This window comes from Euleptes europaea, chromosome 10 (genome assembly GCF_029931775.1).
Source record: "Euleptes europaea isolate rEulEur1 chromosome 10, rEulEur1.hap1, whole genome shotgun sequence".
Classification (NCBI taxonomy): domain Eukaryota; kingdom Metazoa; phylum Chordata; class Lepidosauria; order Squamata; family Sphaerodactylidae; genus Euleptes; species Euleptes europaea.
The window spans coordinates 51,339,048-51,365,382 of NC_079321.1; the positions used below are offsets into that span (position 1 = coordinate 51,339,048).

A 26,335-nucleotide genomic window follows, 5' to 3' on the forward strand; every position below is an offset into this window, starting at 1 on the left:
AACAGTTTGCAACAGACTGAGCTTGCCGAATATTACTATTGAGAGTTTAAACACGGGCAGTCCAATCCTGAAGGGAGGAGTAGTTCGGCAACGGCCAGGGATGGCGCAGCCACACCACCTCCTGAGAGGCTTCCCCAGCTGTAAATAAATTTTAAAATACACTGTTGAAAAACTCCCGTGAATCTCTCCCATTGAGTTTCACAGGGCTACACCGCCTATTTTACAGGCATAACTCTACACCCGCAAAATGGCACGTTCCCAGGGCGAAAGGGCTTTGGAAGCTCCCAAGAATGCCCCAGGAACACACACACACCCCGGACACCGGCGTGAGCACTCGCGCTGGAAAAATGACACCGGGGAAACAGCACTGGCACACGAGGGTCACGCTGCTTTGTCACTCTGCGGAGCTAGTGCAAGTTGCCCTGTGCATGGCATAAGTGGCATGGAAGCCAGCGGTGGGGTCGTGCCAGCCCCTAAACAGCTCCGCCCCCCTTCAGGATTGCATGGTTCCTCAATAGGTCCCCCTTGCTTATTGCTGCTGTTCTAACCCTCCCTGTAAGGGTACTGTATACCATCGTTTAAAAGCAGTATGCAAAATTAATTAAGTACAGAGTGTTTCTTTGTCTTATATCCAAGGTTGATATTACTGACATGATGCAATGCTAGGGCCAAAAGCTAACACGTGTGCTTTAGTCTTGGACCTCAAGTTGTGTTTCTAACAACAGTAAATATATACTTTTGCCTGGAAATTATAGAGTGATCTTTTTTGTTTGGTTCCTTATACCATACTTCAGTGGCTGACTAATGCTAGATTCTGAGCCATTTTCAAAATGATGCAATAGCAATGCAAATGCCATTTATTTTTTCCCCAAGAATACATTTTTTCCTGCTTCACTGATGGTCAGCCAAATCTTGGATAACGCTGACTATTTCTGTATTACAAATTTCTCTGTCATGGTGCGCACACTATTACCACAGTGATTTTCAGGACATAAGGGTGTCCTGTTCTTAATGGTACTGCCAACTTTCTACACAATGGAACATCAGGATAGTTACAGTCATTGGATGCCTCCTAGCTAGTTACAGAGGATGTTCCTGGGTCGTTTTGTAGTTCAAACATTTTAACTCAGAAATTAATCCTACTTAATTCAATGGAACTTGTTTCCTTGTAAATATCTGCAAGACCAGACTAGCAGCCCTTTCCTAAGTGCATTTACGATCAAGAAGTCTGTTAGTCACTTGATTGGGTTTCTGAGGACTGATCCACTGCTTTCTGTTCTGTCACAGAAACTGCTTATAAATGATCAGGTTGCAAACCACATTGGTAATGTCTGTCTACAGGATCAACACAGAAGGTGTGGATGATAGAACACTGCTTCCGTCGTAATGAATGCATCAGCCTTGAGTTACGTGGGATTCAAATATTCAAAAGAAACATAAGCAGCGCTGACCTCCTGCTCCTTCCTCATGCCATTTTTTTTAATTGCCACTTTTTTCTTTGCAAGCCAACTGTGTAAGGACTATACCTGAACTGGCAATTGCAATTATTATTTGTACAAGGCCAAGAATTTTTCTCCTCCCTGTAAAATGAGTTAATCACAATGATTAATGGTAACAAACACATCATAATTTTATTCCTATCACTTAAGGGTTTTTTATGGATGGAACAAAATGATCAATTAGAAACTAAATTTAGGATAAAAGCAGACACTGTAAAACGAGGAACAAGTTCGTATCACCTTCCACATGAACTGTAATTTTTTTAAAATCCGTTTGCATATGTTGAAAAAAAACTCCCTGACTGAAAGGACTCCTCTTAAATGGTTACTCGTTAGCAGAGAAACTACAGATTGCTTTCAAGACCAACCCAAGGTAAAACTTTCCACAAACCACCTGGGATTCTCTGATTTCTCAACAGCTGCCAAAGTCTTGTTTTGTTTTTAATTTGAACACCAGAACTACAGTACAAATGTTCCTGTAATAGAATGGAATAGAAGATTATTCTGAAAACAATGTTTTTAACAAATCCACACTAATGTCTTAGTAATTGTAGTGCAGGTAGATGTACCAAAAATGAAATTTTAATAATTTTATTTTTAAGCTGTCTCATGCAACTTCCCTGGAAGGGTGACATATAAATCTTCTAAATAAATAAATGAAATACTGAATGTATGAAATGGAGCCGTACATTATGACACTTATTAAAGCATCCAGCCATATAAGCATCAGATGCTAGCAGGTAATTTATATCTCTGTGCAAAAGTGAAACATTGTGAGGACGTGTACTAAGAGCACAATCCTGAAGGGGGGGAGTCAAATCGGCATAGGAGCCGGTGTGACTCTTTGCCGACGTAAGTGCCCATTCATCCCAAGATAAAGGGCATTTACGCTGGCACGGGGGACATTCATGCCACAGAGCTGTGTAAGCCATGCCGCTGTGTGGGGCTCTGCTGCCGGCGCAGCCACGCCAGGAGCAAAATCTCGGAAGTGGGAGCCCACGCCAGTGTGTGTGGGGGCATTGTAGGGGCAGAGCTGCCTTTAGGCAGCATCCTAACCCCTTTCACCCTGGGGAAACCCCCTAGAGTTGCAGCAATGCTACGCCACCTTTTTGGTGGCAAAGCCTCGTTGTTTTCTATGGGGGCATTTTCGCCATGTTACATTTTAAATTGTTTTATTTTCTCTGCGACAGCCGGGAAGCTTATGTGGCGGCGTCATGGCTGCACCACTCCTGGCCGCCGCACACCCACCCATCCCCCTTCAGGAATCGGCTGCCCTAATAGCAGCTGAAGCTTTTCACTATGCTGCAGAAATCATATTTATGTACAGACATATTGTTTCATAACTTTCTTACATTTCCCCCTACGTCTAAATACTGTCTTATATGTGAAGGCAGCCAATCCCCTATTTCCCATGTGCATAAATCCTATCATATATTTGCCTATTGGGCACAATTACTTGTCAGAATACTAGATTAACTGAATTAATTAACTAGATTAACTAGATTAATTGTCTTTTCTGTCATGCTACAGTCATTCCTTTGTATTTTCTGGCAGCATAAATTAAATAAATTCTGTTTGACACGATTTCAAAGTTGAGGAAAGCTTTCCACAGTTGAAAACTTGATATATATTTTTTGTAAAATCAAATGTATAGTTTGACTCACAGAATTACAAAATACACAGTTATTCTTGAAAGCTCTGTTTGCCAAACTGGTTCACAATGCCCACTTTTAAAAACATTAACGTATTAAAATTATGGAGCCTGGCTTTCAAAAGGGATCTCGTATGTATTTCATAATAGCTAAGACCACGTCAAATCTGAGAATGGGGAAGAGCACTCTTAGTCCTTTCACCAATCTCATCACTTCCATACACACCCCACCACCCATATATCACTGACAGCACAACTGAGGGCCAGCGGCAAGGCAAGGACTGCTGTTACAAACTCCTTCTGCTCATTCTTCTCAATATTGTCTCCTTCCCACTCCAAAACCCACTTCCTTTTACTGAGGAGGGGAGCAGTGTTGAAATTCCTAGAGCCACCTTCAAAATGTAGAGGAATTACTATATCACTAATTATGGGGGTGGTGGTTAGGTATCCTCCCATCATGTTGTTCCAAGGGCACTTTTTCTTATAGAAATTAATGACTCTGGCAATTATTACGTCTGGCCCACGTTGCTCTTCTTGCCTGATAAATCCTATATTCTCTTACAGAACATTAAAAGCATTAATAGGTTGTGGTGCCTTTCTCAACTTCTACAACTCTGATCAACCTTTCAACAGCATGGAAGGGTCTTTGGCCAATATCACACATACACTTGCTTCTATAGTGGTCTCTTGTGTAGCACAGCAGCTGGGACAAAACAGGGGAATCAACAGACCAGTGGCTGATATTCTAACACAATGCAACAAGTTTGTCCCTCATTCTGATACCAGGGTAATTACACAGTGGTTCAAGGACTGGCCATAAACTATGTTCAAACAGTTACTTCTGTCATCTGGAATACTTTCTCAAAAGCACAACATGCTAGAAGATTGCATTTTTGAGAAGAGAATTATCTAGTGCTTTTTGCAGTAAAAAAAAACACATGAACACATGAAGCTGCCTTATACTGAATCAGACCCCTGGTCCATCAAAGTCAGTATTGTCTACTCAGACCAGCAGTGGCTCTCCAGGGTCTCAGGCAGAGGTCTTTCAGATCACCTCCTTGCCTAGTCCCTTTAACTGGAGACGCCAGGGATTGAACCTGGGACCTTCTGCATGCCAAGCAGAGGCTCTACCACTGAGTCATGTCCCCACCCTGCAAAATATCCGCCCGTTCCCAAGCCTCGAGGATTCCCCTTTCCTCCGTGACTGAGCTCTGGGCTTCCTGTTTACATAAATAGGGCCACCAAAAGGCCGAAGCCCCGGATTCCCATCTCCCTCCATGGGCATTGTGCTATTTAGCCCCTCCTCACTCTCCAGCAGCCGGGAAGGCTCAGCGGCGGGAAGCAGAAGGCCTAGCCGCCAAGAGCTACTATGCAAGGTCGGTCTCCCCCTTGCTCGGCGGAGGGTGGCTGGCAGCGCAGCAGGCCTCGGCCGCAGCTTTCTCCCTGCCTGCCCTCGCCACCTCCGCCTCACTCACTCGCTCACCAGATCTGGAACTTGAGCAGCGGCCCCATGGCATAGGCCACGCGCAGCTTCTTGGCCGGCGGCAGCCCAGCTGGACCGAGGCCCAGTCCAGCCCCACCGACAGAAGCATTTTCATTTGCTTTCTTAGAAATTATATTCTATTTTCAATTTTTTTAAAACCACCTGTTCCTAATATCAGGAAACTATCCCTGGGATTCTCTATGTTTTGATGTAGTGGTTTGGAAAAACAGAAGCAAAATACATTTAAAAAGTTATACCACTGTCATTAGGGTTTTCAGAACACAGCATCCCCTGTACTGGACAGCATATATGAAGCATGAATTCTAATTATTTCTCTAGGTTAGGTCCCTGCAAATTGTTTGAAATTTCTTTTCCTATTACACATTGAAATGCAACCCTAACATTTCAGTCTTCTCACTTTTCTGCAGTTTCCAACAATTTGTGATGGAATAGTTGGCCATGATTTTCCCTCACTTTCTACGTACTGAGCTTGCTAATAAACCTGAAACACCTGGGTGTTCCATACACTGTGCAAAGAAGTTGTTTTTGGCATTGTAGCTAGAATTTCCATTCAATTTTCCCACACCTAAACTTGCAGCCTTAAAAAAATACCTGAGATAGCTATTATTTTACAGGGGATTCCCTTTTACAAAAGGGAAACAAGATTTCTCCCACGCATATAGCTTTATTTCTTTTATTACCGTATATACTCGCGTATAAGCCGAGTTTTTCAGCCCCAAAAAAGGGCTGAAAAAGCCGGCCTCGGCTTATACGCGGGTCAATACGGTAGGGAAGGGGGGAGGAGGGAGGAGGGAGGGAGCAACTTACTGCCGCCGCCATCGCCGCCGCCACCGCTGCCGGGCCCATGCAGCTTCCCCTGGCCAGGAGCGCCCTGTGAGGGCCTCCTGCGGCCGCTGCAAGGGGTGGGGGAAGCCGGCTGCCGGGCTCGCCTGGCTCCCTCCGCCCTGGAAGGGGTGGGGGAAGCCGGCTGCCGGGCTCGCCTGGCTCCCTCCGCCCTGGAAGGGGTGGGGGAAGCCGGCTGCCGAGCGCGCCTGGCTCCCTCCGCCCTGGAAGGGGTGGGGGAAGCCGGCTGCCGAGCGCGCCTGGCTCCCTCCGCCCTGGAAGGGGTGGGGGAAGCCGGCTGCCGAGCGCGCTTAATCCAATCATTAACATGGGGGACCACAGAGGATTTCCAATAGAACGCTACTCATTGTCTTACAGCAGTTAACAAGCTCATTATAAGCGCTCTGTCTAAAGCAGGTATACAATCATTAGCAAGGAGAAAGAAAAGTTCATATATATATATATATATATATATATATGAACTAGTCTTCAGCTACACAAAGGTTTAATTTCTCCCATGTAAAGGAGACCACCTGCAGAAGCTCAGTATTACAGAAGTTTTACTATCTACTGTGACCTTTGCAAAGCAAGATGCTTTCAACAAGCTGCCACAAGAATCTTTTAAAAATTAATTGGCAGGATACTAATTTACAGTAGGTATAAATTCTGGTATAACCAAACAAGCAAAAAATAAAATTTCCCGGAGAAGAGCAACTGGGCTTGTATTACTCATAAATGAAAGTGATTTCAAATTAGGTGACCTTTTTCTTCTTCTGTACAACTGAGATTGGAAACTGAGATAGGGTAATGATTAAGTTATCAACCCAAAGAGTATGTTGTTTGACAGATGCTCACTAACACTTTGCCGATTTAACCAGCTTTAATCTTTTTTACTTGAATCATGTACAACTCTAATCGGAAGATAAACAGTTATTGTTGCTTGAGAGATACCCTGGTTGTTACACAAAGGATCAAGTTCAGCAGTGAGAAAGAGTTCGTGAGATTTCAAGAGGTACTCAGGTAGCTTGTAACCAGAGAACAGTTTTTTCCCCCCAGTCATGGCGTTACTGACAATCGATATGCTGAAATCGACAGCTGCAAGAAGTATACATGACAGACCACACACGGAGAAACAGAGGCAGTGCTTTGTATGCTGAAAACACCTAGTTTGCATGGCTGAACTTGTGAGTTATTAGAAATTTTAAGGAAGCTGACCTGTTGCAGTATCATGTAATACCTTCTTAGTGACTATCAATGGGAGCATTCACATCAAAGATGCCTTTTAAAGTAAAAGGTGAGTCAAGAAAATAAAACTCAAAAATGCATCAATCCACGATCACAGCAAATGTTTATTTATTTAAAATATTTCTGTGTTGCTGTGACAGGCCTTTTCTGCCAACTGAGGGGACCCACACAGCCTCTTACGATATGGGGGAACCAGGTTTGTTTTAAACCTTCCACTCATCTACAAGATGTTCTTAGGCTGTCAAGGGTAAAGGCTTTGGGTTCACACCATGGGGTAAGTTTGTGGTGAGACATTAGTGAGGCAGGAGTTGTACATAAATAACAACAAAGATTTATTTATTTATTTATAAGCTGGGTTTAAAGAACAGATCAGCAGCACAGGTCTTCAGGTAGTCAAAAGAAATACCTGGCCAAGCCACATAAATTTAAGCCCACTATGGCTTCAGAATGTGGTTTGAATTCTCTTTAATGCTTTCGGGTACAAACAGGCTTTCACTGACTAGCCGCTAGGTTGGATCCTCTCGCACACACAGGATTCCACCCACACCAGCCTGCCCTTTACCAAGAGTCAGACTAAATGGGTACAAGGGCTGCTCATTACCAGAGACAGGCCAAAAAAATCAATTCAGGGGCAGGACAGCCTCCCGTCGATCACAGTCACCTTTTAAAATATCTGCACTGATAAGTTCAAGCCAGGCAGGCACATTCTGTCCCTGCTTCGTTTGAGCCAAAGACATGTACACATCTTAAAACCTAGACTGCTTCTGACCTTTCACTTCCCTTCATAAAGATGTAAGCAGGGCACGGAGAGGAAAAACCTGCCTTGTACACGTATCTTGATATGTCTGAGGGGTTAAGCATATCTATTTTGCCAACTCCGACACATCATGATAAAATTATAATCACTATTTCATTATCGTTTATTCTAAAAGCACCATGCATAGCAATGCAATATTATATTTACTGGTCTATGACTGCAATAAATTATATTACTATTACTAAAAGCACCTTTGCACTGCAAATAGTAATTTGAATCCTATTCACACACTCATAATTAGTTAAACAATTAACAATTTGGGTTCGGTTAAGTTTCAGAATTTTTTAAAAAAAATTACTAGTTCAGACAGCTTGGTGTAGTAGTGGTGAGAATGTCAGATTAGGATCTGGGAGACCCAGGTTCAAATTCCCACTCTTGCTTGCTAGGTGACTTTGGACAGGTCACATACTCTCAGTCTAGCCTACCTCACAGGGTTGTTGTGAGGATAAAATAGAGATGGGGAGAATGGTGTAAGCCCCTTTGGTTCCCACTGGGCTGAAAGTGGGGTATAAATGAAGTTTAATTAAATTAAAATTACGCTCCAGTTCACACACTACTTTCAAAAGCAATCAGGTAACCCAATCGGTTAGACCAATTCAAACTAGTTTGAACCAGTTTAGATACATTTCATGAAGAACACTGCAATGTAACTCTGTAAACTGAGCAAGAAAGGGAGCTCAATGTAAAAGGGGAGGGGTAGACTTGTTTACTGATTTTGATTATTTTACTAATCACTTTGTTAGTTTGCCTGAGTCCTCCCTGCCATTGGCAAGCAGCTGGGAACCCTAAATAACAACATAATTACACCGTTCCTTTTCTTACCTAGGCCTTGGTTTATGCTGCATGTCATGCGTATATAAGCTAACTATTTTAAGGAAAGATACATTGATACATTCCAGATGCATAGCAGAAGTCTGTTTTACCCTTCTGCATGTGCCTATGAACATTTGACGCAAGCACCATTATGTACATGCCAATGTTATTCCCATCCAGACTGCCTGCCCTTCCCATTTATCCAGGAGCCCAAGCTCTGAGCTTCCTTATCCAAGAAGAGGAAATATGAGGGAGACACTGGTTGGATTGGCATAAGGGAGGCAGGCACAGAACTACTGTTCTTTTCAATGTGCACCCATGTGCTGAAGAGGAAAACAGGGTCATCATGCCCACTGTGATTGTCTCAATGTGTGGATTTGTGCCTATGCACAGATAGATGGTTCCCTGGAAGTGAATTTCCCCCCTCTTATTTATCAAATTTTCATGACCCAAGCCTATGCCTCATCCATGCCAGGTCTCATATTAACAATGAACCACAACATCAAAATGAGAACATTTCACTAATATCTTATACTCTAAACATTTGTTTAAATATAACTTGGGAAGGTAAAATAATGGAACTCTTGTGTAATATTACACCTGTATGGAACATCACTCATCACTTACTGGATCTGGAAAAGCCAGCTCAACTACAGCGCATGTTATGTGGTGTCTCAATAACTGTAATTATACACAGATGAAAAAAATACCTAAGTTTATTACTGACTTTTGGGCATAATCATTTTTAAATGAAATGCAGGGAAAGAAGAAATTAATCAGACTATCAGATATGTTGCCAATGCAAAGATCTATAAAGCTTTATGAATCTGCTGAGATTCTGGCACTAATATCAGAACTACCCAAGGTACACAATAGAGTCTATCTGGCCATATTACAGTGCTATTCTGTTATGCTGTGCTTTTAAAATGCCAATACTGAAAAAAGTGTCCTGCATTCCAGCTTTAAAGTTATATTTTTTCTCCCTTTCAAAAATATTTTCTTGGTAATACCTTTACACCATAGGAAAGTTTGAGATAACTTAACTATGACATCAATATGACATCGATTTTCCCTTTCCCAAGATGCTTTGGTAATACTAGACGAGGGGCTTCAAGCTTATTTCAGTGTATATGGTTAACGTTGGGTGGCTGAACAGGATCATTAGCAAAACCAAAATAGTATTTCTAATCCTTATGGCATTGGAGTAAACGCTGAATGCAGACTGTATGGTATCACAAACTGCCAATAAATCTGGCTGCTTAGTAACAAATTTGGAACCATCGTACATTTTTCAGTTGGGCACTACATATGCAACCTCATATGTATTTCTATAACGCCACCGTTAAGATCACCACTAACATTAGAGGAGACCAAGGCCTCTCTGGATGTTTAAACAGACAGTAATTCTACCCAAGTCTGCTAAACAGCAGTAAATATATTCTTCTATGTCCCAGATTCTTTTGTCACCTATTTATTGAACAACCGTTCGCCTCAAATATTGAAGATGGTGGCACTGTTTTTAAAGTTTGTTTTAAAAGCCCGCCAAACAGCTAATTAGATGGTAGTGTCAACAATGTTATTCGATGTAACTGTCTATTAACTATTTTTTAAAGGGCACCTTTTAATATCTCCATTTGTTTCATAGCCTGTCATATTGTGCCTTTTTATGCCAATAAAGGAATGATCGATTGATTGATACATTCTTCTATGGGCAGATCTGCACAGCAGTTATTCACTGTGTTCCTTGTTAGGCAATAATAGTGGATAAGGCAAATACCTTTCACCTTAGGTTGCTTTCTAGGAGGGCTCTCACATTTTCATAATGGATATTTATTTATTTATTTGTTGGTCTTGTATCCCGCTCTATTTCCCAGCCAAGGCCGGGCTCAGAACGGCTAACAGTCATAAAATAGAATACACATACATTTTAAAACATAATACATATAGAATTTAACAGCTAGGTCAAATAACAATAGATTATTAACAGGGTTGCCAGGTCCCTCTTTGACATTATACAACCATTATTCTAAAAAGTAGCTTCTCATAATCTACCCTGGTGACAAAACATCATTAATCTTACAGGGTTAATTAGAAATTAAGTTTGCTCCTTGTCCCCCTCAATTTACAAGCATATATCTGTCTACCAGATCTCTGAGTCTTTATATCCCAGTCAGAAAGTGGGAGGGGTGTTGTAAAGAAGGAACTGCATCCTGAGTCCCTTCTTTGCAATACCACTCCCCACCTTCTGACTAGGATATAAGGACTCAGAGATCTCCATTCCAACTTGTATATGATGAAGGGAGCTTTGACTCTCAAAAGCTTATACCCCGAAAATCTTGTTGGTCTCTAAGGTGCCATTGGATTCGAATCTAGCTATTTTAATAACTGCAAAGCTTGAACATTTCAATAATGTACTTTATGGCCCCTGAAAAGAGAACCAGGGGAATCACTGTAAACACAGATACTGTACAAATATACTGTGAGAAAGTTCTGATAAAATAAAGTACAAGCTGGCAACTTAAAAAACTGGAAGAAAAACAAACATGAACTACAGCAGCTGCCTGATATTACTAAGGGGAATAGCAACATCTTAAAGTTATTTATAAAGTTCTATTCCAATGTATTTACAGAGAGTACTTATTACATATCAAAATTATATTATTTTTTGTTTCCAACTTGAAATCACCTTTGCCATCGCTATTTGTTTTTTGGGGTGGGTTCAAATTATTAAATCAAGGCTGGATAGGATCTTTTCTTCATTGTATTGCTATTAACACACAGCCTTGGTTTTTCAGGCAAGTCCAGTTCAGTCAAGAAAAATTAAAAAAAATTATCAATGCTTCAAGCACTGAAGTAACTGTTTATTTTTGCAATGCAATACAAATTACAGTTTAGCTAGACTAACAGTGTACTTAATGTTGTTTGAAATCCTAATTATTCCAGTTTTGGCTTATGTTCAACTAAGTTGAGGGGGGGGACTCAGCAGAAACCTGCCAAAGTGAAGAAAGATACTATTACTTGTATGTGAAGTATAGCTTTACATACCTTGGCCTCCGAAATGCTATACCATATTGTTGGCACGCCAGACCCACGGTGGGAGTATAAACAATAGGCATAAATCTTTCAATGTCAGAAGTCAGCACTTTATAGAAAAGTTTTTCATTTCGATCCTGAAGACCCATTAACAGAATGTATCTGTGAAAAACAAATTACGTTAGACAGTTACCCATATGGAAACCCAAAGTGAATTAAATATAACGTACTGGTTTATTTTAATTAAAACTCTTTGTATCCATGGAAAGACTCTTTCAGGTCCAATGCACTTAATCCCCACCATATCAAGACCAGATTTCAAGAAATAAAAAAGAGGTTGAAAGAGACACGGCAAATGTGATATCTATTCAGCATATGCAATATTATTTTAAGTGATTCATCATATATTCTTTGGTGACCGGAGGGGTAGGAATAAATAATGTGCTCAAATAATCTTCAGAAATTGAAACAAAAACACTGGATTACGTAAAACTATGACGCAGGTTTCATTTCTCCATGCCTACTTTTCCATTAATGTGGAACAGAGATGAGCTTAAAGATTTCTTCGATCTGTATTATTGTTTTTACCATCTTCCTCTAAGATTCCCCCAGTCTAAGTAAACTGATGTAATTCATTATTGTTAAAAACACTCGCAGCCCACCTTTTCATTACTGCAGTTCCTCAGGGTGAACACAACCAACTTAAATATTGTATTTTTGTTACTGTTGAACAACAAATCAATTAAAGCAACATCCAATAGACAATATATCGGCTAATATTTTAAACTAGAAACAACATCTCTGTAATTTAGTGTGTATGTGTGTGTGTGTTAAGTGCCGTCAAGTCGCTTCCGACTCATGGCGGCCCTATGAATGAAAGTTCTCCAAAATGTCCTATCTTTGACAGCCTTGCTCAGATCTTGCAAATTGAAGGCTGTGGCTTCCTTTATTGAGTCAATCTATCTCTTGTTGGGTCTTCCTCTTTTCCTGCTGCTCTCAACTTTTCCTAGCATGACTGTCTTTTCCAGTGACTCTTGTCATCTTATGACGTGACCAAAATACGATAGCCGCAGTTTAGTCATTTTAGCTTCTAGGGTCAGTTCAGGCTTGATTTGATCTATAACCCACTGATTTGTTTTTTTGGCAGTCCACAGAATCCGTAACCCTCTCCTCCAACACCCCATTTCAAAGGAATCTATTTTCTTCCTATCAGCTTTCTTCACTGTCCAGCTTTCACACCCATACATAGCAGATATTAGTGGCAGATATTTAAGATAATTGAAAAATTAAAGGTGGTTTGAAAAAGGGCTGTCCCATCATGAGCTGACTAAAGGTGGGCACAAGCTCTGGGAATTCATAGGAGGTATATTTGCAACTCTTTGACAATTTTTTAAAAGTTACTTCCCCCCCCCCATTTCTTTCATCACTAGGGTTGCCAACCTCCAGGTACTAGCTGGAGATCTCCTGCTATTATAACTGATCTCCAGCCAATAAAGATCAGTTCACCTGGAGAAAATGGCCACTTTGGCAATTGGACTCTATGGCATTGAAGCCCCTCCCCTCCCCAAACCCCGCCCTCCTCAGGCTCCACCCCCCAAAACATTCCACCGGTGGTGAAGGGGGACCTGACAACCCTATTCATCACTATGTGTCAGAGAGAAATTCTCAGGGGAAAGTTAACAACAAGCAAGTAATCATGTATTTTCCAAACATCCCTTCACAAGCACTCAAACAGTGCAGAGCTTTCATTGAGGCTTCCAATTGTTTGTTTCTATCACAGCTTCACATGCAGCATCAAAAATCGCTTCCCATGGTGCTAGGATTGCCAGGTTCCCCCTCACCATTGGCGAGAGGTTTTGGGGGTGGACCTGGGGTGATCGCACGTGCGCAGCCACATGCGACGCGATCATGTCACTTCCAGGTTTACCCCCGGAAGCACAGCATCGTCGCAGCTGCTTAAGCACTCAAACCCCCAGGGCTAAAGCCGCGGTGGCAATGTGGGTAAACCCAGAAGTGATGTGATGGCATCGCGTGCAGCCACGCGTGCGTGCAATCTCCGCACTTGAGCAGCTGGGTGGATTGGTGGGCAATTGCCCGCCGAAACCACCCATTTGGCAATTCTACATGGTGCTCAGAATTCTGGGAGCAGTATGTCAGCAGGGCCAGGAGGCTAAAGTTGGGGAGGGGCGCCTCCAGAGCCCCACGGCTCATGCAGAAACTCCCTGTTGGCCACATGGGATCCGGACCAATGTGTCAGATAACAAAATACATAACTGCAGTATATTATTTGAGATTTTAAAAATGGCATATTTATTCTCTTGAGATATTTTCAGAACGGTTTGTCAGAGGTATATTGTTTTGTGTCCAAATAATACTTTTACATCTCACTACTCCACCTCTGTCTTTTCAGGTTCAGACACTCAAATTCCAAGAGACGTTTTCTCCTCTAAGGTAACCAGCTTCATAATCCTTGCTTCGGAATGATATATAATTTTGCTGGCGGGAGCCTTTTCAAAGTGCACATTTCATTTCCATAGGAAAGCGACAGGTGGGGAATGTATTATGCATAACCTAACGTAGCCAGTGCCAGACAGCTCAAACATGCATGGCAGCCAGAGGAGTGAAACACAGTCTTTTCTGAACAATTGCCCACTTTCTTTTTTATTTCTTCATTCTCCAAAACCAGCTGCTTCTATTTAAACCCAAAATGATCTTTTCATACTTCTGTCCACTTATTTGGAGCAGAGTATTTCACTGCAGATTCTGCAAAAGTGATTTTCTGGACAAGGCATGTGGAAAAGACTGCGGAAAGATCTTTGAGGGAAGCTACTTAGGTTGCTGACATCTTAATTAGGATACTGGTTATGTCATAATCACCAACAAATGTTAATTTAATGTGTGTTTAAAATACAAGCATTGCCATAATTGTTTAGATATTGTGAACCTATTATGCTCCCTATCAATAAAAAGGGTGTCAAGCTAAACAAAAACCAAAAAAACACCAACTCCAGCTATGAAAAAGAAGAGTTGGTTTTTATATGCCGACTTTCTCTACCACTTAAGGGAGACTCAAACCGGCTTACAATCACCTTCCCTCCCCCTCCCCACAACAGACACCCTGGGAAGTGGGTGGGGCTGAGAGAGCTCTAACAGAGCTGTGACTTGCCCAAGGTCACCCAGCTGGTTTCTAACTGTATTCGTGGTTGATGGGTACCATGATTATTTTTAATTGTTCCCTTTTTTTGTATTTTTACTGTATTTGCTGGTCGTGGACCATAATAAACGAGCAGAGAGAGCACCCAACTGGTTTCATGTGGAGGACTGGGGAAACAAATCCAGTTCACCAGATTAGCCTCCCCTGCTCATGTGGAGGAGTGGGGAATCAAACCCGGTTCTCCAGATCAGAGTCCACCGCTCCAAACCACCACTTTTAACCACAACACCTTTTAAACAGCCTGATCACTTTGTTTTTGCACTGCCCTTTCTAATGCCACTGAACACTGGCAGCAGACAATCGGGTGCAAGTGCAAGCACAATACTAGTGGAGGCTAGCAGTTAGATGGAAGGGAAGCAAGGAGCCTACTGCTTGCTTTTGTCCTCCACCATTCCAGTGATATGGTAGGGTAGACAGGTGTAATCTCGCCTCCCCACAAACTTAAACCCACTGCCAATGGGATCTACATCCAGCACATCCCAGTTCAGGTGGTTTCTACCTACACTCCAATGGAATTCACAGTTGGATGTGTGCATTAAGTAAAGACATGAGCACCAGCCATATCAACAGGAAAATCCACTAAAGCCATCAGAAAGCCATGAGGACCCGTCTGGCTCTGGGGGTCGTTTTAATAGATTCCTCACCCCTGCAGAGTTTTGGTATCCCTGAAAGTCTAAACCCAAGCAGGTAGTGATCTGACCATGACAAAGGAACTATCAACAATTCCTCCACCCTCAGAGCACCTTCCTCCTGCCCAGAACAAAATACCAGATCCAATAGCGTGACCTGCACCATGTGTAGGATCAGTTATTACCTGAGACAGGCTCATAATGGTCATGAACTTCTGAGCCACCCCTGACAAGACATTAATGTTGAAGTCCCCCAGGACAGTCAGCCTAGTGGTCCTCAACACCACCCTCCGAGACCAGCTCTGTCAGCTCAGGCAGGGAGACTGTTTGGTAGTGGGGTGGGTGGTGACCTAACAGAATCCCAATCCTGTCTCTCGGCCCCAGCATTAGGTACACAGCCACAGAACCTGCAGCATCTTGGAAGGGGCACCATGCTAGGGGGACAGAATCCTTACAGACCACAGCACCACCACCTCCCCACCCACCAGACCTATGCTGATGTATCACCAAGTACCCTGGAGAGAGAGATTAACTCCTCTCCCTTCCCCTAGCCAAGTCTCAGTGATACATGCCAGGTCAGCCCTCTTATCTAGGATTAAACCCTGGATGGCTGCTGTTCTTCCTGAGACTGATCTGGCATTAAGCGGCAGGATTTTATAGCCTGGAGGTTATGGACATGGTTAGCAGCATCACTTCTGCAGGAAGAAGAGCCAGATGGAGCAACAACACCCTGTTATCTGCTGTCCCTTCCCCTTACCTGGCTTGCTCTTCTCCCACCACCATATCTTCCCCGACCCCACACGCTATGAATCATGACGCCATCTCTTCATCCCATTCTGTGACCCCAAGCACATCTCTCTCACCATCAGGCAAAAGGGGGAAAATAAAGAAATACCTACACTTAATATACAGACCCAACTCTCATCTGGGTCTGAGTAATACACACACACACACACACACACACACACACACACACACACAAGCTCTCGCCTGGTTAAAAACAAACCAATAAATAGTGGCACACCCTCACCCTCCTTCCTCCCTGGACAAGAGGCCAGAGAACCCAATCTTCTCTTTGGGTACCTCTCCCTGCCGTGGTACAATCAGATGGGGGCCAAGCAGTACTGGGACAATGCTTCTTCCTGTTACACCCAGGAAGGCTGGTTCTTCCAGACAGCTGAGCCGCTGGCTGAGAGGCCAGCAGGCCAAGGGCCCTTTGGCTCTTGCCATTCAGCTCGTGCCCCAGTCACCAGCCCTGGTCTAACTAGAATACCTGAGTCCCAATGACTCAGCAGAGATGGTTGAAGAGCAACAGATGTCTTCATTCTGGCTAAAAAGCTCAGGAGCTGCCCCCTGCTTCCAGCCCGTCCTTTGAGTCATTAAAGCTCAGACTTATCTGCTGTGTGTTTATTGACTACCATCTGGGCTGAAGGGCTCCTTCTGTACGTGTTCAGAGGGGCTTTCCTAGTCAGATGGAAGTGTTCAGCATGTTCATTAGGAGATGCCAATGTGTACAAAATCATTATCCTCTAGATCGGCACTATTCTCTTTTCATGTCAAACTGCTTTCATTCTTTGTCATTTCAAACTCCTCATTAACAGGCCATTGTACTAAATGATTACATAATTATTAAGCGAGAACACTGGTCTTTGTGATCGCAAATAACATTTCTGAACATGCAGCTCACAAAAGTTGTGATCACATTTAAATGTACTCCAGTGAGTGCTCAGGTGCTGAACTGGATGCCCAAGAAATGTTATCGGACCTTGTCCAATTATGTTGGCAGAAGAGAGAGATCATCCTTGTGATGGCACTGTGGAAAAAGCAAATACTTCCTTTAATGGATTTTGCCCATCTATCCCATTCAACACCTGCCCAAGAGGGCAATGACAAAAACCTCTTCATTAATTAAAGGGAGAAACAGATATTGAATCTGAAATATTTAATAGGAATAACTGGCTTTTTCTCACCAAGTAGAGGGAGGTATGGACCAAGAAAGCAGGAAAGCAAGTAAAAATCACTACAAAAAGGTAAAAGCTAGGTACTCCATGATGTTCCAAACAATGAGGGAGGATCCTAATGCAAACACAGGACATGGGTTTACTGCATCATGGGAGAGTCTCTGGATCAGGGGCAAAGTATGCAATGATGGTTTTTAAAAGAGCGATGCCGCTTCTTATTAAGGCTCTTAGCCTGCTCGTCTCACTCATTCTTAATTGCATACTTTGCCCTTGATCAAGAGACTCTCCCATGATGCAGTAAACTCATGTCCTGTGTTTGCACTAGGATCCTCCCTCATTGTTTGGAACATCATTGCAATTAAAGTTGCAATTAATTCAATTAGCAGCATCCCTGGAATACATTGGAAAAAAATTAAAATCTAGAGGAGTACATGAAAGGTTTTTACCTGTCTAGGTCAGTTGTTTGTCTATCAAAGTTTCTAAGAACCCTTAATACTTGAACATCTTGACTGAGAAAACAAGGAGGTAGCAATCCATGAATATTCAGCTGTTGTCTCTCTTTCAACGTGAAAGCTAGGCCCTGTAGGGGAAAAAATATTAAAATGTGTTCAGTGAAAAGACCGTATATTTAAAATGCTTCAATAGCTCACTGTTGTACAATACCACTGCAATACATATGGATAAATGACATGTGTATGGATGCTGCTGAAGGCAGAAACTAAACACAAAGAAGACACCAAAGTTATCTTCATATGCACCCTGCACCCTTCTTCTTGGGCACAAATGACAGCAACCTACACAAGGTAATATACTGAAAGAATAAGGGTTTGCAAACTTTTCAGTTATACATGAGTGATTTATTTGATTCTTACCACATCCATTCTCCATAGAGGTCAGGGCAATGTAGATTATCCTGCTGTCCATATTTTTCCTCAAAACCCTGTGAGGTAGGTTTGGATGAGAAAGAATAAGTGGGCCAGGGTCACCCAGTGGTTTCATCATGGGACAGTGGGGATTTGAACTGGGGTATTTCTGGTTGTAGCCTGACACATACATGCTGTCTCTCCCCCAAAGGGTTTCCACCCAAGTAGTTAATTGTTACATGTAACACTTACTAAAGGAAGTACTTGTAGTCTCTGGAGACAGATAATGGCTTAATCTTAAATCTTGAATTGGGCTGCATAGGGTGAAAAATAGGGATTTAACACTTGAGCCCCCATCCAGTTTCATTAATCAAAAGCAAGTCCCCCTTCCCCTACTGTTATGAGTATTTTTTAAGGACAAGACAGATTTTTTAAAGTACCAATTATCAGCATGGATGAATTGAAGGCTATCTGGACATTGAAAGGTTAAACCCCTTGCCCTTCCCATGTGGGTGGTCTGATCCAAATTGGGGGGTCACAACATATGTTTGCAAATTGCCTTTTAGAGACAAATGGACATCCACAGAATGCCCATTTAGACCCCTAGCCCTACCTGGATTGTGTTTCAGTTAATAATCACAAGATTTGGCTTCATTTTAGAAAGCATATTCTAAATCAGACTACATTACAAAAGTTCACACCACAGGCAGCCAAATAGGGATATTAAGAAATCTTTGCATCGCAGGTATATTTTCCACATCTTGAATTCATATGCTGTTAATTGCTTTTAGACAGCCCTGCAAAAAGGCTTTAAAATTCACACAGTTCATATGGCACAGGAGCACCTTATCGTGCAGCCTACACATTCCTTTCTTTCACACCCTCACTTTTTAATATAAATGTGGAGAATTTAACATCATGAAACATTTAATTCCTTTTGCTTCTGAGATTTTATATTGCCTACATGTTATAAATGTATATTATGGATTTTTGATGTACGGTTAAGCTATTGTTGTTTTCCTGGTTACTAAACAGAAGACAATGATATCGAAAACAGTTCTATTCTATGGAGTTGGTCTAAAATAACATGCCTTAGGGAAATTAAGTGCTTACACAGGTGCTTGCAAGAGGCTCGATCTGCACTGAGAAGCTGCCGGTAAAATGCCTTCACATAACCCTCTAGACAGACTGCAAGGAACTGTGTTGCTTTCTGATCATCCCAATCATTCATAAAGACCAGAAGGTCAAAGTCAGCAAGCTACAAACTTACCTCAGCCTAGGGATCCCATCTTCCAGGTGGACCTAGGGATCACCTGGAATTACACCTCATCGCCAGACTACAGAGATAATCTCACCTGGAGAAAATGGATGCTATGGAGGGTGGGTGTATGGCATTGTACCCTACTGAGGACCCTGTTCTCCCCAGGCTCCATCCCCAAACCTCCAGGAGTTTCCCAACCTGGATCTGGCAACCCTACCCCCCATCTCCTGGCAGTGGCCAGGGGGAACCTGGGAACCCTATCTCAGTCCCATCTGAATGACCAGTAATTTCTTGTCAGGCAATATGACTTTTAGCATCTTGAAAGAAGGGACAGTCTTGGTGATTCTGAGGCCCCCCTGGGCAAACATCTAGGATGAGGCCCCAGAATCACTGCCACTACCCCTGTTGCCCCATATGCCAGAGCCAGGCAAGGAGTGATCCTTACCCCCATGTAAGGTGGGTGGGAGCCACCACTGCCTCTGGAAGCCAGTTGCTCAGTCCCCAGATGGGGCAGGTGGTAGCAGTCTTCTGCCATAAGTGATGGCAGGAATCTTCTTCCTCTCCCCTGCCTTTGAGGGGGTCGGGCTGCAAATTAACAAAAGCTGTTACTTTAGTGACCTAGAAATGTTTTCAGTTCTCACGTCAAGAATTTGTGCATGAGATTTATTTTTCCACACCATAGCTTAATGGCCAATTTTCATCTTAAACATTAAAAAAATGGCTCACTTATCTTCCAGTTGCAAGCTAGCTTCTGATGTTTTGTTTTATTTTGCAGATAACTTCTGGAACACATATACAGAGTAGTGGGATAAGACCAAGTGGTGGTTTTGAGGTAGAAGTGGATAGGACAAAAGCTTTCTCTAGTAGATTATTGACAAATGGCAGATGGAATCTTTTATTATCTATTAGCACCGTATTCTGTTTAAAAGTGTGATATGGAATGGGAGTGTATGAAATACTGAATGCACAATTTGAAGATAATATGACAAAACTTCCTAAAACTGTTGCTGTATTTGCCTAATATCAAATGCTTGTTTCATCTATTTTTAAAAGTACAAGTTATAATTTTATTATTGATGTTGTTAATCCAAATATTTTTAAAGGGAACAAATCTAAAAAAGCAGAAACCTAGGGTCTGCTGAAAAGTTAACAAAAGAAATTAAATCCCCTGTTTTCTGCTTCTCATGCCTCATCTGGCTAGTAAACATTCAATTCAGCACATTTGGTGAGAGAAACGTTTATCTGGAGACATCTCATAGGATCTGTTTGTGGACTTGTTCCAGTTCTCTTTTCAAAGCCAAATCTGCTTTATGTTCCCGTGTTCACACTAATATCTTCCATGTGCAGTGTTTTAGAGCTGAAGTCAATCGCTTCATTCATTATGAATTTTCTTCACAACTGTCATGTGGATGTCTTTTCTTAAAATGACTATATCACCAGAAACCCGGATCTAAATTAACAGTGCAATCCTAATCAGAGTCACACCATTCTAAATCCATTGAAGTCAGTGGGTTTAGAAGTTTGTAACTCTTTTTAGGACTACTCTGCAAAGGTATCAAAATGGATGTCAATGTCAGGACACATTAATTTCTAAGTATATTGTAAAGATACTAGGAATGCAGCGTAATTACATCAAAGCTTTTGAAACATCCAAAGATACTTGGCCAGTCCAATGTTGCCATCTTTGGAGGTGGAAACTAATTTTTTTAAAAGAAGGTTAAAACAGTTGCTTCTATATGAACTACAGAAAGGAAGCTCAGAGGCCTTGTCTCATTCCCTAATTGACAGCATATAACAGAGGTAGTTTCCTTCTCTTGATTTTTAAGCCCTTCTTAACAAAGCCTGCTGCCCATGCAGAACTCAAAGACAGTTAAAACTGGAGCTGCTAGGTACCCCCTGGCCACTGGCAGGTGATGGGGGGATAGGTTTGCCAGATCCAGCTTGGGAAACTCCTGGATATTTGAGGATAGAGCCTGGAGAGGACAGGGATCACAGTGGGGTACACTGCCATAGACTCCACCTTCCAAAGCATCCATTTTCTTCACGGGAACTGATCTCTGTAGCCTGGAGATGATCCTCAGGCCCCACCTGGAGGCTGGCATCCCTAGTTCAAGGTTTGGCAGGGAGCTCTGCTTACCACCTTGTTTGTGGGATGCTGATACACTGCAGGGACCTTTTGGACTCCGCAGAACCTAGAATGATGACACCTCTACTAGGGTTCATAACAGCTGCTTCAACACGGTACAGAAAAGTCATGTGCAGGCATTAAAACTAGCAGAGCAGCTGAAAGTCAGCTATTTCAAGTGTTTTCAACATTCAGAAGTCAAAATACAAATGTTATACTTTTATTATTTATTATAAGTGATAACACTTAACCATGGTTCGTTTTCATTTAACCATGATCAAGCATTAAATCTGGATACCTAAACTATGTTTAAGGATTGCTTGCAAAGCATGGTTTGTGTTAAGCACTACACCTGCACTGAGCAAACCATGGCTGAGGCCATTTCCACCTGCAAGGTGACAATCAAGATTCATTAGTATCTCCAGAGAAGGGCTTAGAGCTCGGTAACCTAAACCATGGGTTCACTGTACACTGGGGATCTTAAACAAAGTTAAAGCACGTAAATCATGGTTAGACATTACGTCTGCCACAGTGAACCTCCTTTTCTATTTAACTCCATGCTATCTGCTGCTTGCTTCTAATTTAGGGTAATAAATCTAATTTAGGGTAATAAATCACATTAATAAATCTACACACAAAAATTTAAAAAGACAATTAGGACAAAAAAGCATTCTGCATCTGAAGTTTTTAAAAGCACCCTGCAACAAGCAGGCAAGGTATTTTTAGAAATGTCTAACCTGATAGAAAGGTACTAATTGGATCTGTCATCAGATTAAAATTCTAACAGTATTCTCCCTATACCTTCTAGGAACACAAAATACTGAACACTTCCTACAAGCATCACCAAAGGTTCAATAGCACATATAGTCCATCAAACCTTTACACCTGAGAGAAATGCCTGTGTGGTTGCACTATACTTTATGGAACATCTTATGAAATTTCCTAATGAAAAATTAAAATATCCATCTCCTGCACAGGCCTTAGCATCCTGAACTGCAACAGGTTACAAAAATCGACATGGGTGAGCCTGAATCATACAGGGGGAAAATCAGCTTCCCCCAGATATACAAGTCCTTGCAATACCTGAACCTTCATGTTGTAATGGCTTTTTTAGCTACTCCCCCAGGGAGCACCCTGCTTAGACATGCAATAGTCAAATTGGGCTGCCTTGGTTTCTTTCATTTATCCAAGTTCTTCTCAGTACTTGTTTTCCTCTCTGTATCAACCCCTTATTTTTTATTTCACCTACATAAAGCATTAGGAAAAACAGGAAGCAGCCCATCTCCCCTGCTAACACATCAGTTTCTATTATATTTGTTGGGAGACATTAATAGGATTATAACCCCCTACACTTAAACTAACAAAGCTAATTCAGACCAATTGACAGCTGGATTTAGAAAAGGACAGAAACTCTACTATAAATACATTGAATGGGTTTAAAAATAATGCTTTTCGTTTCTGATCCCCATCTGTAAAATGGAGAATTGTCAGGGAGAATAAGAACCATCAACCAGGCTTTATAAAGAAGAAACAATAACACATTAAATCGACAGTTAAATCAAAGACACGCTGCCATTTTTAATGGTGAAAACGTAATTTTTGTATACTTGTAGAAGTAGTAAACAGGATTATTCAAACAGTATAAACTAAAAGAGTTTGGGAACTGTCCAACAACTTTGATAACAACTGAAAATTTGGAATAAATCTTGGTCTCTCATTTATTTCCCCATGTTGTTTAAAACAATATTACCAAAGAGGCCAGGAATGTGTTCATGTGATTGCGGGCTGACCTAGATTCCAGATGGCTGCATCTCAAACAGCGTTAAGGCTCCCAAAGTGGCTCAATTCTCAGTATAATCTTGACACAGTTCTTAAATGCCGCTTGGGTCTTCACTGTGCTACTGTAAATGACATATACCCAACCAGCTTATTCTATCGTCTGACAATGAAGATAATTCTTGACAGATTATTATCAATAATGAATGAGTAATAGCTTCATTAGTTTAAATGTATGGAGTTATAATCCTATTAATGACTCACAACAAATATCATACCTGCCACCGTGGGACTTGGGCTGCTTCCTAATTTTCCTAATGTTTTATATAGATTAAATAATTTCTCTTCCATGAAGGAGTTAACATTAAATTACATCCAGCAATTTTTTAGAATGCTGTTATATTATTGCTGGGAGTTCTAGCTCACATTATTTTTCTTTACATACATTTTAAGGACAACTTTTGAGGGGGGGGAAGGCAGGCAGTGATCAAATACGTGGATCATAACAACTTACAGGCAGATGAAGGTCTTGGACAAACATTCAGCTCATAAATATCTGGCATGTTTGTGGCATACACTTGGGAGACACGCATCTCCTTATTCCAAATTACAATGATGTTTTATCAGAGATACTAGCCCTTTCCACACATATGGAAAGTGTTCACAGTGAAGGAAGAGAAAGGAGTGGGATCATAGCAGCTGTCCCTTCTTATGACTTCCACGCATTCATCACCTCTGTGTACACACAGCCTATATATACTGCTTTTTGTTGTTAAAAAGGTGCCATACTCATACATAAGGATGCATCAATTTCCACCAATTCCCCACTTAAGGAGAGCTCCAAAAAGAAGCCTGTACTCAGTACTAGTGAGTACCACTGCAAAAAACAAAACAAAAAAAAGCACCTGTATACATACACACACACACAAGACAGGTAGACTCTCAGTACCTTTATCCAATCTCACAGAGAGAGCTTATGCATACGAAGTAGAATCCAGTCAGAGGATTTCAATAGTGATCTCTTTGCAATCACACACACTCCTTGTACACATTTTTCAAATGGGTGAAAAGACCTATTTGCATCCAGACTTCTGAGGATGCATAAGTACTGTTCACAACAGGCTGATGTTTTAGAAGGAAATATAAACAAATACATATTAAGGAGGTTTGAATAAGAAAAAGGGTCAAGTTACTAATACTTTTATTGTTCGTTAAATATATTAAGATAATGTTCTTCCTTCCTGAACCTCAAGCTGGAGCTAGAGCATAAGAAGGTCACATTGGGGAAGAGTCACAGGTAGCATACCAAAGAGCCACGTGTGGCTCCTGAGCCACTTAGGGAATGGCCTGTGCACAGAAAGCCTGCTTCTTGTCTCTCTTTACAATCATGCTGAGAAAAGCAGTAGGATGGTGAAGCAAGGTCCCTCATTGGTGAAGAGGGTTCCTTCACAGCTCTGACCCTCTGAACTCAGGTGTCATCCACATCCTGTCACAAGCTGGCAGGGAAGAAGAGCCAGAGTAGAGAAAGCAGCAGAGCTTGCCATCCCCCAATATCAAGTGCAAATGTTTATTCCTAATTTAATAGTGCTCATGCAACTATTTCCTAGAATGCATAGTGTTTGTAGGTTTTAGATGCCAAAGGGATTGGTACACAGGTGCTCAGCTATACAGCTGAACAGAAGTTAAACAAAGAAATGCCTTTGACCAACAAAATACACACACTGCTTCAAACAGCCCTGTTCAGCTATAGCCAAGCTTTTGGCTACTGGTAGCATCTATTACTTTTTCTATGGAAACATCCCTATCCCATTAAAGAGATCATTATTAATGAAAGATAACATAAATTTTAAAAGTTAACTAACCTATGTAGAAGTTTTATCAGTCATCAAGACTGATATTGTCTACTTTGATCTGTACTTTGCAGTTCTTACCAGTGCTATTAAAGAATCTTTTTCAAAGTAAAAAAAAAAAAACACACACAAAAATCTCCTTATTTCGAAATTGGTAGGAAACTTTTGTTAAAAAATAATGCTTTCCTTCAAACTCTTTAGTTGTTTGTGATCTCACAGAAGACATTATAGGCTGAGCAGGGTTGCTCTGTAACATGTTCCAGATGCCTTCTTGCCTTGCAAAGTCTGACTGAGAATGGCTGGATTGGGAGATTTAAAGTATCACACAGTTGGAATAGATTCAAGGGGCACTTGTAGGATGCAAAAATGGACTGGACTGACAGTAGCTGGGTTTAATGGGCTATATCAAAATAAAGGTCTGAGAATTCTGGAATGAAGGATTGCAAGACTTAAAGAAAGCCTTTAAAATATGGTGCAACAGGCAGAGACAGAATGATCAAGCAAAAGCAAAAAGTAGAAATAGGAACTGAATTTACTAGTAATTAGAATTGATGACTAAACTGAGGCTATCGTACTTTGGTCACATTATGAGAAGACGAGAGTCACTGGAAAAGACAATAATGTTACGAAAAGCTGAAGGCAGCAGGAAAAGAGGAAGACCCAACATGAGATGGATTGACTCTATAAAGGAAGCCATGGCCCTCAGTTTGCAAGACCTGAGCACGGCTGTTAATGATAGGACGTTTTGGAGGGCACTAATTCATAGGGTTGCCATGAGTCGGAAGAGACTTGATGGCACTTCACACACACACACAAGAATTGATCATAACTGATACCACAGAAATAAATTGTTAAAAAGCAGTACTAAGAGCAGCCCAAGCAATATGCATCGCAGATCTGGAATGACAGTCAGACGGGCTGCCTGCCTAACTACATCAGAACCATACGAATAAAACCTGCTAATGGATCTATAGGAAGAAAAAACCGAAGGGTGATTCCAGTGTTCCTGTTTTCTACATATGAGTTTAAGATTTATATTCACATAGTTGATAGTTAGCACCTGGCAAGAGATGTGGGGGGCACCAGTGGTGCAAGCAGTGTGACATTACTTCCAGGGGGAACTAGAAGTGACTCTGGGAATCATTACGAACTCTATGGTAAAACCGTAGAGTTTCTAACAATTCCTAGAGCAACATGACATCACTTCCATGTTTTCCTTGGAAGTTATGTCACATCATCCATGACATCTTTATTTTTATCCTGCCATCTGAA

General features: G+C 41.6%; 1 protein-coding gene across 2 annotated transcripts in view; it reads right to left on the bottom strand.

Moving 5' to 3' along the window:
* The window catches only part of ME1 (malic enzyme 1), a 124,503-nt gene that overhangs the window by 88,229 nt on the left and 9,939 nt on the right, over nt 1-26,335 (bottom strand). The window contains exons 2-3 of one of the 2 annotated variants that reach the window (XM_056856237.1): nt 17,635-17,768; nt 11,397-11,546 (exon numbers count right to left, since the gene is read on the bottom strand). In XM_056856237.1, the coding sequence (XP_056712215.1) occupies nt 11,397-11,533 (137 nt within the window). In that variant the 5' untranslated portion in view covers nt 11,534-11,546; nt 17,635-17,768. Of the gene's footprint in view, nt 1-11,396; nt 11,547-17,634; nt 17,769-26,335 lie in introns of those variants that run through there. The other variant, XM_056856238.1, reaches the window with a different exon arrangement.